At 40.7% G+C, this 12,220-nt stretch overlaps 1 protein-coding gene across 13 annotated transcripts in view; it reads left to right on the plus strand.

Moving 5' to 3' along the window:
• The window catches only part of HIBCH (3-hydroxyisobutyryl-CoA hydrolase), a 116,224-nt gene that overhangs the window by 22,246 nt on the left and 81,758 nt on the right, over nt 1-12,220 (plus strand). For all 13 annotated transcript variants that reach the window (XM_044932475.1, XM_044932470.1, XM_044932472.1 and 10 more), the window contains exons 3-4: nt 6,549-6,689; nt 8,487-8,571. In XM_044932475.1, coding sequence (XP_044788410.1) covers nt 6,549-6,689; nt 8,487-8,571 — 226 coding nt within the window. The remainder of the gene's footprint in view (nt 1-6,548; nt 6,690-8,486; nt 8,572-12,220) is intronic.

Consider the following 12,220-nt stretch of genomic DNA (forward strand, 5'->3'; position numbering starts at 1 on the left):
ATAATCATCTTTTTGCACACTTTGGGAAATGTTGCTACTAAGGATTTTGCCACAGTAGTTCCACGTTCCAGCAGAGGATATTCTAAGTTATTTTTGTCTCAGGGATTTTATTTTGACAGGCTTTACGCACTCAGATCAGCGTAGGACTGTGTGTTGATGGTGTCCATACATTTTAAGAAGTTTCCTTCTCATTTCTCCATTGAATGGATGTTCTCCTTATCCCTGCTGTCGTCCTCCCCAGCCCCAGATTTGGGTTGTATGTGGATTTCATTTCTGACTCTCCTTCTCTGTAATCTTTCTTAGTATAAGAAATTTCTTTTCATATAAACCTTTTCTAGGTTTTAACTAAAAGTTAATGATATTTTTGGAAAAGAGCTTTTTTCTGCAGTATTAACATATACATAAGGCACCCCACTCCAGTACTCTTGCCTGGAAAATCCATGGACAGAGAAGCCTGGTAGGCTGCAGTCCATGGGGTCGCTAAGAGTCGGACACGACTGGGCGACTTCACTTTCACTTTTCTCTTTCATGCATTGGAGAAGGAAATGGCAACCCACTCCAGTATTCTTGCCTGGAGAATCCCAGGGACAGCGGAGCCTGGTGGGCTCCCATCTATGGGGTCACACAGAGTCAGACACGACTGAAGTGCCTTAGCATTTAGCATTTAGCAACATATACATAAAAGACACTAATACTGAGGACTTCATCTTTTCCCCTTCTTCCCTTTTGCATGAATGTTTATGATTAATGCATCAATAGTTGTTTTCAGGTTTTAAGAAGGCCATGAACTTTTCAGATAGGAAAAAGGATCCTTTAATAATTTTATCATTCTTGTGGCTTTTAACAGAAGATTTTGTAATATTCTTCGTTCAAAGTTTGACCGTCTTTGTAAATGTCCTGCAAAAAATACTTCACCTAAGTGCTGGAAAGTCCTTGTTTAAAGATATTCCTACATCACTGTAATAGCAATAGTAAAAAATTAGACACAGTGCTGGTCATTAGGGGACTGACTAAACCATAATCAAGAATGAACAACTGTTAAAAATAAGTGGGTAGCATGAGTGTGCAATTGGCAAAATGCATACTAGGAAATATTATAGGTTAAATGCTCTTCTCCCTCCACCACAACAAACTGTAGAGAAAACAAAGGGATGGAGATTTTAAAATCTCTGAACCTGAGATTTTAAGACTCAAAAGATACACCCACTTTTAAAAAATGAACAGATGACGTTTATGGATGTATATTTTGTGTTTCTCGTAAAAACCAAGGCAGTTGTTACTTTTGAAGGGAAGGAGGAGTCTGTGATTGGGCTGGGGCAAGTAAAGCTGGCTAGATAACAGAGTTTGGGTTAGGTTTTAGTCTGGTAACTGGTAGTTAGCCTGTTAGAGTTCCATGGATGCTGGGAAAAGATATGAAACTCTTGATAGAGATAGAGAACATCATTATTAGTGACCCAGCGAGCAGCGTTGAGCTTTAGGTTAGTTCCGGTTCCCCTTGCCCCCCAAGCCCCATGGGGTGGCAAAAGGCCCAAATGAATGAGTTCATATGCAGTGAGTTGCATTGCAAGACAGTGGTGCAGAGTTTGGGGGAACCTGCCAGTCTGTAGCATGCTGTAACCAAGCTACTGTCTGTCCCAGTGGGACACTTTACCTTTTCTTCAGTTTTTCTCACAGCAAATACAAACTCTGTTATCTAGCCAGCTTTACTTGCCCCAGCCCAATCACAGACCATGGCAATTAGGAGGAACACTGTCTGGTAGCCTGTAGAATAGTCTCCAATCTTGGCTTGCATCTATTGTTGCTGTTTGTTTTTTAATAACTAGACTACAGTTAAAAGTTTTTGGAAAGAATATTACAAAGGAAAGCCCCCTTCTCATCACATATCAGGGACTATCTGAGGGTTTTGACATATGCCTCAGGGAGTGCATGACATCCTTATGACAGCTGGTAGTGAACATGGTATTTGTCAGTAGCTCAGCTGCTAAAGAATCCACCTGCAATGCCGGAGACCCCGGTTCAATTCCTGGGTCAGGAAGATCCGCTGGAGAAGGGATAGGCTACCCATTCCAGTATTCTTGGGCTTCCTTGGTGGCTCAGCTGGTAAAGAATCCGCCTGCAAAGTGGAAGACCTGGGTTCGATCCCTGGGTTGGGAAGATCCTCTGGAGAAGGGAAAGGCTACCCCCTCCAGTATTCTAGCCTGAATTCCACGGACTGTACAGTCCATGGGATCACAAAGAGTCGGACGCAACTGAGCAACTTTCGCTGCTCTCTGAAGTTACCGTTTTCTTCCCTTTTCTACTCTGTGTTTTGGAAGCATGTCAGTAAGTTCAGCCCACACTCAGAAGGTGAGGGGGGCTACGCTTTACCTTCTGGAAGGGGGATTTCCATGAATTATTTAAATTCTTCTGTGGGTGAGATCATCTCATCTCTCCCATTGATTTTTTAAAAAAATATTTATTCCATTGTTTTTTGGCTGCATGGGGTCTTAAGCCGTGGTCCACAGGCTCTTTGATCTTCACTGTGGCATGCCAGATTTTTAGTTGCAGCTTGTGAACTCTTAGTTGCAGCAGTTAGTATCCCTAAACAGCTTTGCAAGAAATGTTCCCTTGGTATCTCTAATTTTCTTGAAGAGATCTCTAGTCTTTCTCAGGAATGGTATGGACCTAATAGAAGCAGAAGATATTGAAAAGAGGTGGCAAGAATACACAGAAGAACTATACAAAAAAGATCTTAATGACTCAGACAACCATGACGGTATGATCACTCAACTAGAGCCAGACATCCTGGAATGTGAAGTCAAGTGGGCCTTAGGAAGCATCAACAAACAAAGCTTGTGGAGGTGTGGAATTCCAGTTAGCTCTTTCAAATCCTAAAAGACGATGCTGTGAAAGTGCTGCACTCAATATGCCAGCAAATTTGGAAAACCCAGCAGGGGCCACAGAACTGGAAAAGGTCAGTTTTCATTCCAATCCCAAAGACAGGCAATGCCAAAGAATGCTCAAACTACCACACAATTGCACTCATCTCACACGCTAGTAAAGTAATGCTCAACATTCTCCAAGCCAGGCTTCAACAGTATGTGAACCATGAACTTCCAGATGTTCAAGCTGGATTTAGAAAAGGCAGAGGAACCAAAGATCAAATTGCCAACATCTGTTGGATCATCGAAAAAGCAAGAGAATTCCAGAAAAACATCTCCTTTGCTTTATTGACTATGCCAAAGCCTTTGACTGTGTGGATCTCAACAAACTGTGGAAAATTCTTCAAGAGAAGGGAATAGCAGACCACCTGACCTGCCTCTTGAGAAATCTGTATGCAGGTCAAGAAGCAACAGTTAGAACTGGACATGGAACAACAGACTGGTTCCAAATTGCAAGAGGAGTACATCAAGGCTGTATATTGTCACCCTGCTTATTTAACTTATATACAGAGTATATCATGCAAAATGCCAGGCTGGATGAAGCACAGACTGGGATCAAGATTGCTGGGAGAAATATCAATAACCTCAGATATGCAGATGACACCACCCTTATGGCAGAAAACAAAAAGGAACTAAAGAGCATCTTGATGAAAGTGAAAGAGAGTGAAAAAGCTGGCTTAAAACTCAACATTCAAAAAACTAAGACCATGGCATCCGGTCCCATCACTTCATGACAAATAGATGGGAAAACAATGGAAACAGTGACAGACTATTTTTGGGGCTCCAAAATCACTGCAGATAATGACTATATCCATGAAATTAAAAGACACTTGCTCCTTGAAAGAAAAGCTATGACCAACCTAGCAGCATATTAAAAAGCAGAGATATTACTTTGCTGACAAAGATCCGTCTAGTCAAAGCTGTGGTTTTTCCAGAAGTCATGTATGGATGTGAGAGTTGGACTATAAAGAAAGCTGAGTGCCAAAGAATTGATGCTTTTGAACTGTGAAGTTGGAGAAGACTCTTGAGAGTCCCTTGGACTGCAAGGAGATGCAGCCAGTCCATCCTAAAGGAAATCGGTCCTGAATATTCATTGGAAGGACTGATGCTGAAGCTGAAACTGCAGTACTTTGTGAAGTATCTTTTTATCGGTTCTTTTTATCAGTATATTCTTTTGTGCATCACGCTTTTAATGTTGTAGCCCATTAATCATTAATGTTTGGAAAGCACTGTGAGTCATAGACCAAGTGTGTGGTCCTTATAAGTGCTCCTGTCCCTTCTCTGGGGATGGGCTGCCTTTCCCTCACTTTTCCTTTGACTTCTGTTCCTTTTCTCCAACTCTGGGTGGTAAACACTAAGGTCAGGAGGCTGTGATTTTGAAATGCTTCTCCCTTTGGATTAAGGTTCTTATTTTGTAAACCTCCATCCTATTTCCCCACTGTGGAAGGGCTCCCCTGGAACACGGTTTTGAAGTCCTTTCTCTCTCTCCTGCAGACTTAGCCTTTTGCTCTGTTTGTAAGATAAGGGGAAGGGATTTAGCTGTGCCTGATGTTTCCCTCCCCCAGCCACCACCACATGGGGGAGCTTTCTCTAGTCTTCCCTGGGAGAACCTGATTGGTTTCCAGGAGGAAAAGCCAGCAAGAGTAGGACCTCCCCTATGATTGTGACCTCCCCACCCCCCACCAAGAACTTCATACTATCAATTGTCCACGCTTGACCTCTCAGTTCAGTTCAGTTGCTCAGTCGTATCCGACTCTTTGCAACCCCGTGGACTGCAGCATGCCAGGGTTCCCTGTCCATTACCAACTCCTGGAGCTTGCTCAAGCTCATGTCCATTGAGTCGGTGACTTGACCTCTAGCAAGTCATTAAACATTCTAGTTAATCTGCCTTAGGGCTTCTGCCTGAGGTAAGCAAATATACTGGTCCTGCACCTCCCGGAAGGCACCTCTCTCTCCAGACTTTATTATGGGACTGTTTGCCCTCTGACCTCCTGTATCTGATTGAGTTCATCAAAAGCCGTTAATTTGCAGTCTCTTCACCCTTTTTTCTTGTTAGAAGGTCAGGAGGTGCATCTTTTCAGTCTCAGCATCTCTGAGCTGAAACCAAATAACAGTCTTAAGATTGTCTTTGGTATTAGGTGGTAATTTATGTTGTTGTTCAGTGAAACTTTTTTTTTTTTGACTGGCAAGTCTGACTTGGTTTAAGTAAAAAAAGAAATTTAGTGTGAAGAGAGATGAAAGTTTATTAATACTTGTATGTAGCATGTTGTATAATATGAAACTTTTATCTGTATTATTTTAAAATTTAGAATGATGTAGGTATCTGAAAACTGCAACTTTTTGGGTCTATCATCTTTTTTTTTGTCTGAGTGAGGGTTTAATCAAGGAAGTAGAACCACTGAGTATTGAAGGGGAGCAAAATACACCACCCCAAGATGTGCCACTTGCCTCACGCAGCGTGGTGTGTGAGGCCCTTCTTGTTGCTTAGTCACTTGGTCGTGTCTGACTCTTTATGACCCCATGGACTATATATAGCCCATCAGGCTCCTCTGTCTATGGGATTTCCCAGGCAAGAATACTGGAGTGGATTGCCATTTCCTCCTCCAGGGAATCGTCCCAATCCAGGGATCGAACCCGAGTCTCCTGCATTGGCAGATGGATTCTTCACCACTGAACTGCCTGGGAAGCCTGGGTGGGGCCCTAAGAACTTCTGTATTAGGCATGTTCTTCACTACTACTGAATATGATTTTGTAATCCCATTTTATAATCTGGCCTTAAAGCACCTTTTCTGCCCACTTTCCTGTCATTTTCTTAAGCAGCCTTTATTCCACTCCTGTTTAACAACTTAATATTTCCAGATAGTCATTGTTCATGTTTTAGCAATGTGCTACTCTCCAGGATTTTCACTCCTTTTTTTCCTAGAGTACATCAAGGCCCAGCTCAAATATCACTGTTTTTTCTTTTTTCCAAGCTGTTGGTAGCTACTATAGTCAGAATTACTTGCCCTCTGTGTTCATCTTTGATTTCCAAGTACCTAACATATTGCTTCAGAGAAGGCAGTGGCACCCCACTCCAGTACACTTGCCTGGAAAATCCCATGGACAGAGGAGCCTGGTAGGCTGCAGTCCATGGGGTCGCGAAGAGTCGGACACGACTGAGCGACTTCCCTTTCTCTTTTCACTTTCACGCATTGGAGAAGGAAATGGCAACCCACTCCAGTGTTCTTGCCTGGAGAATCCCAGGGACGGGGGAGCCTGGTGGGCTGCCGTCTATGGGGTCTCACAGAGTTGGACACGACTGAAGTGACTTAGTAGTAGTAGTAGTAACATATTGCTTGGTATACAGTAATAAAGATTTAAGAGTATTTCATAGTCTAAGAAATTTTAGGACTGGGTTCTAATCAATTCACAAAATTAAGAGATTTAAGAGATATATATCTTTTTTGGAATTGTTTATCTACACTCTGTAAAGAACTTTAGGACACTTTGTCAGATGTACCAAGATGTCCGTTTGATTAACTGCTCTTAACATTGTATGAAAGATGTGCATTTAATGTGTGATGTTGATGTTGACTTGTGACAAAAACTTAATGAATTTTATCCTAAAGTTATTCTTTGTTTACACAGAAAATGTCTAATCACACAGATGCAGCAGCAGAAGTCCTGTTGGAAAGAAAAGGTTGTGCAGGAGTGATAACACTAAACAGACCCAGGTTTCTGAATACCCTGAGTCTTGGTATGATTCGGCAGATTTACCCACAGCTGAAGGTTTGTCATTTCCTTAAAGCAGTCATATGGATCCTTTTAAAAGTGTGTCTTTATAGAACTTTCCTAGTGTTTTCTCCCACAGAATCGCTTCAGTGTATCGGCGCAGTGCCCAAGCCCCGTTGCTTCTGGAGTCCTCAGTTCTTTTCTCAGTGGTTGTCCTGGAGCATCCCTAGTGACGGGGAGTTCATTGCTGCATAAGACACTCCATTCCACTTTAGCATGGCTCCAGGTTGTGGTGGCTCAGATGGTGAAGAATCCGCCTGCAATGCGGAAGACCTGAGTTCGATCCCTGGGCTGGGAAGATCCCCTGGAGGAGGGCATGGCAACCCACTCCAGTATTCTTGCCTGGAGCGTCTCCATGGACAGAAGAGCCTGGTAGACTACACTCCATGGGGTCACAAAGAGACATGACTGAGCGACTAAGCACACCACAAGTTTCTTCTTACATTCTGCCGCTCTTCCTTTTTCCAACCTTTTGACCAGTAATATTGGCTCTGCCTCTTGGGTCATGAGTATACACATATAGTCTGCTAGACATGACAGCTTTTTTGGTTGGAAGATGACTGTTTTTGAAGTACTTGTCCAGCCTTTTCTTGGAGAAGGCCTTAAGCTTTCCTATTCTAAGAAAACTGCATGGTGTAGTGGAAAAACATGACTTAGTCACACTACCTGGGTTTGAAATTTTAAAATTCTATTTATTAACTGTATAGATTGGAAATGTTACTCTTTCTGTGTTCCATTTTCCTCAGCTGTGAAACAGGGATGGTAATTCATAGAATTGTTGTAAAGATGAAGTGAAATAGTATACCTGATACACTTGGCCACATAGGGGTTAAAGATGAGTTCTCCCCTGCTCACCAGTTCCTTAATTCTTCATTTGATGAGTCTTCCATTCTTTATCTGTTTGGGCCACCTTATAATATGTACTTAAGTGTGATATAGAGGAATAAACCAGGTGTTCCAGGTTAAAGGGGAAGAAAAGTAGAAACTTCCATGTTAGAATACCATATTTCCATTAATGTAATCCAGTATTGCATTAACCTGTTGGACAACCACCTCTTCCCAGGTACATCTCTTCTTTATCTTGTATATTTTTATTCTCTAGTGTAGAATTCATGGAACCCCGGTTAATTCTTCTGACTCTGGTAAACTAATTTTTTATTTAGTCCATTGTTCTAGCCTTTTCAATATCCATTGGCTCTTGATTCTTTCATCCTGCTTATTTATTAGCTGTCCTTACCAACCCCAGAACACTTCCGGATTTGATCAGGAAAAGTGTTTCCACTCTGTTATTTACAAATTTGTCAGTAGGACAGAGCCTTTATCACCACAGTAGAAAGATTACTGCTGTTTATCTGCAATCTCTGGGCTGATTTGTTTATCAGATTTATAAGCTTATGTAACATAACATTATTAGGCCCATATTTTTTTCACCTTGGTATCAAAGTTGTCATTATCAAATACGGATCACAAAATGTACTCATTTAGCAACTTTGGAATAGCTTCTAATTTATGTCAGAAAAGAAAATGAAGTTAGAATCCATTCTTCTGGATATGCTTTATAAAGCTTATGCTTTGCATATATCCATATATGTCTATATATACACATATGTGTTTATGTGTATATGGATATATCTCATTCATTTTTGTAATTTATTTTTTTAATTGATGAATAATTGCTTTACAGAATTTTTTTCTGTAAAGCAGAAAAACCCTCAAACCTCAATGTGAATCAGCCACAGGTCATGAGTTTGTATTTATAATATGCTTATACCATCTTCTTTTACATTTGACTAGAAGTGGGAACAAGATCCGAAAACTTTCCTGATCATCATAAAGGGAGCTGGTGGAAAGGCTTTCTGTGCTGGAGGTGATATCAGAGGTAAAAACATTGCTCCCTTTCACCTAAATACTTTATTTCCCCTAATCATCTTGAACAAAATGTCTAATTTATGGTATGTGAATTGACTTTTTATTTTTGAATAGCTGTTATTAAGCAGCTCAGTTTATCACAGGTATGCATGCATGCATGCTCAGTCGCTCAGTTGTGTCTGACTCTTTGCGACCCCATGGACTGTAGCTCACCAGGCTCCTCTGTCCGTGGGATTCTCCAGGCAAGAATACTGGATTGGATTGCCATGCCCTCCTCCAGGGGATCTTCCCCACCCAGGGACTGAACCCACATCTCCTGCATTGGAAGGCAGATTCTTTACCACTGAGCCACCTGGGAAGCCCTTTGTTTAGGCGGTTTACCAGAAATGCTTCCAGGTTCTAACTTGGCTTCCTCTCCCTAAACACTCATAGGCCTGACAATCTGGCTATGTTGAGTACTTGCCATTCTCCAGATATAACGTACTCTTACATATATCTATGACTTTGTCTGTGCTTTCCCACTGTTCATGATCCCAAAGCAAGAATGCACTTAATATAGTATTTATACTGTTTATATTATCAATGTTTTTATGTTTAAATACACACGTTGAGATAGTAAAAAAGGTTAATTTTCCTTATCTTGCTAATTATTTACGTCAGTCTGTACACATTTAACAGTTAAAGGACAAAAGAGAGAAGAAATGTTGAGTTTGTAGGCTCCTGGAATTTTTTTTTTAGTGTTTTATTTTTTATATTTGATTTTTTTGTATTGTGTTAAGACGATGTTAGGGTTATTCTGTTTGCTGAATTTATAATTTTATGTAAACCATTACATTTGGAATAGAAAGAAACAAGCTCGATTCAGGACATAATTTCGAATATTTATTAAAGGAACTGAATCTTAAAATCTCACTTTGAAATTTTCAGCTGCTTAGACGGGTTTGGCTGTGCTGGGTCTTTCTTGCTGTGGGCTTTCTCCAGTTGCGGTGAGCGGGGTCTACTCTAGTTGTGGTGCTTGGGCTCCTTCTTGTGGTGGCTTCTCTTGCAGAGCGTGAGCGCTAGGGCATGTGGGCTTCAGTAGTTGCTGCACATGGGCTCAGTAATTGCGGTTCTTGGGCCCTAGAGCGCACTGGCTTAGTTGTCCCACTGCATATGCGATCTTCCCAGACCAGAGATCAAACTGATGCCCTTTGCATAGTGAAAGTGTTAGTTGCTCAGTCATGTCTGACTCTTTGTGACCCTGTGGACTGTAGCCCACCAGGCTCCTCTGTCTGTAGAAGTCTCCAGGCAAGAATACTGGCGTGGGTAGCCATTCCCTTCTCCAGGGGATCTTCCTGACCCAGGGATAGAGCCTAGGTCTCTCCTACACTGTAGGCAGATTCTTTACTGTCTGAGCCATCAGAGAAGCCCTAGACTGACTTGTTAACTGAATTGTTTTTGAATTTATTGTTTTGCCTACAACTGAAATATTTTTAAAACACTGTTTTTCAGCCTAGAATTAACGTTTGCTCTAGAGTTGGGCCTTTGATCCTGTCAGTTTACAAATGAGCAGAGCCTTATGTGTTGATTTCAGCATCTTCTATTTGTGCGTATGAGTTTTAATTTTATATTGCTGTTTGGAAAATACATTTACAAATTCTAGAATTATTCTCATTTACATGTATTAAGTAACAGATCTCAATTCCAAGAAATTTGGTTTCTTTAAACATCATAGTCCGAGACAGTAAGTGAGCACTCTGAAAAAAAATGTTTTAATGATATTACTAAAACATCATTTAATTTATATGGAACTATTAATAATTGATTAGAATAAGATTAGAAGACAATCTCAGAGGATTTCTGAAGTAAAAGAGATTTATTTCACCAGCAATGCAATTTGTACTCCTTTTCTTTTAGAATTGGTAAGAAATGAAAAAAGATAATAGATAAGAGTTTTAGGGATTTTATCAGTGAAAGCCTCAGAATGAGGCTCAATAGCAAACCTTTTTAAAAATTTTTATCTTTTTAATTTCACTTTTAACGATTAATTAATTAATTTGGCTGCACTGCATGGCCTGTGGGTAGTTCCCTGACCAGGGATTGGACCTGGGCCATGACAGTGAACTCTGACTCCTAATCACTGGACCATCAGGGAGTTCCCAATCTTTTAAAAAAAAAAAAACAGGAGAAGAAGTCAATATTTGGTTAGAACATTTTGAAGAAAGCTTTATCAGTTCTGAAGTTTGTCTAAAAATCTAATAGTCACCAATTTTTATGCAGCTGTTTCTCATAAAAGAAGAAACATGTATATATATTTAGTTTATATTTTAGTAGGTAATTTTCATGGAGAAGGAAATGGCAACCCACTCCAGTATTCTTGCCTAGAGAATCCTGTGGACAGAGGAGCCTGGTGGGCTGCTGTCCATAGGGTTGCACAGAGTTGCACACAACTGAAGCGACTTCGAATGCATGCGTGCGTTGGAGAAGGAAATGGCAGCCCACTCCAGTGTTCTTGCCTGGAGAATCCCAGGGACAGAGGAGCCTGGTGGGCTGCCGGCTATGGGGTCACACAGAGTCGGACACGACTGAAGCAACTTAGCAGCAGCAGGTAATTTTCATAGGACTTAAAGACAGGAAAAGCATATGCACTTGGTAGTATATGGAAGAGAGTTTTGACGGCAGTTTTGACATTGACCATAGTAAGAGTGTAGTGGGTGTGAACTCTGGATAACAGAAAATTGCAACAGAAATGAAACCATTGATTTTAACATCCTTATTTATTAATATCCATGAAAATATAATAAGAATATTACTATCTCATTTACCTCTCGAGCCTCACCTTTTACCATTCTCCTTTAGTCTTTTAAAACTACTTCTTTTTCTTTACTTATTTCATGATTTTATTTTTTCTCGCCTGTTTGCCATTGTAGATACTCCTTTGTCTACTCAGAGCCCCCAGCCCCCCACTGCCATCATTTTCTAGGAAACCCTTACCTATTGTTCACATTTGGCTCAGATGTCTCTCTTCTGGAAAGCCTTCTTTTAATCATTATCTCTTCTGCTTCCATTTCTGTCGCATCCCAACCTTAGAGTGGGCATGGCACAGGGAGTATATTTTAATAGTCTGTCTTACTAGTCTGAACTCCAGGCAGCTGTCTTATAAAAGCACTGAAAATAGCGCATGGTACCTAGTAGATGCTCAGCAAATGTTCCATGAAATGAATATGACAGACGTATTTAACTAGTTAGAATATATAGAACTCTGTGTGTGCATGCCCACATGTGTGCATTTATTTGTGTGTATGCATATAATGTACTTTTTTTTGGCCATGCTGCACAGCTTGTGGGATCTTAGTTCCACCACCAGGGACTGTGCCCCCTGCAGTGGAAGTGTGGGTCCTAACCACTGGACTGCCAGGGAATTCCCTGTATAATGTATTTGTGTTAAGATATGTTGTCAAAGAAAACATGTATACAGCAAATGTTTATTCAGGTGCTATAGAAAATAGTCAAAATAATATGTATTTGGTACCAATATATAACTTAAAATTTATAGCACCTTGTAAGTTGTTCTAAATAAGAATTTTTGCCTTGAAGTTTTGACATTGGACTATGGATTTGGGGCTGACTATAAGATGTCTGTGGTATGGGTGACCTCAGAACCTTAAGAAATGATTCTA

Source organism: Bubalus bubalis, chromosome 2 (assembly GCF_019923935.1).
Source record: "Bubalus bubalis isolate 160015118507 breed Murrah chromosome 2, NDDB_SH_1, whole genome shotgun sequence".
Taxonomy (NCBI): Eukaryota; Metazoa; Chordata; class Mammalia; order Artiodactyla; family Bovidae; genus Bubalus; species Bubalus bubalis.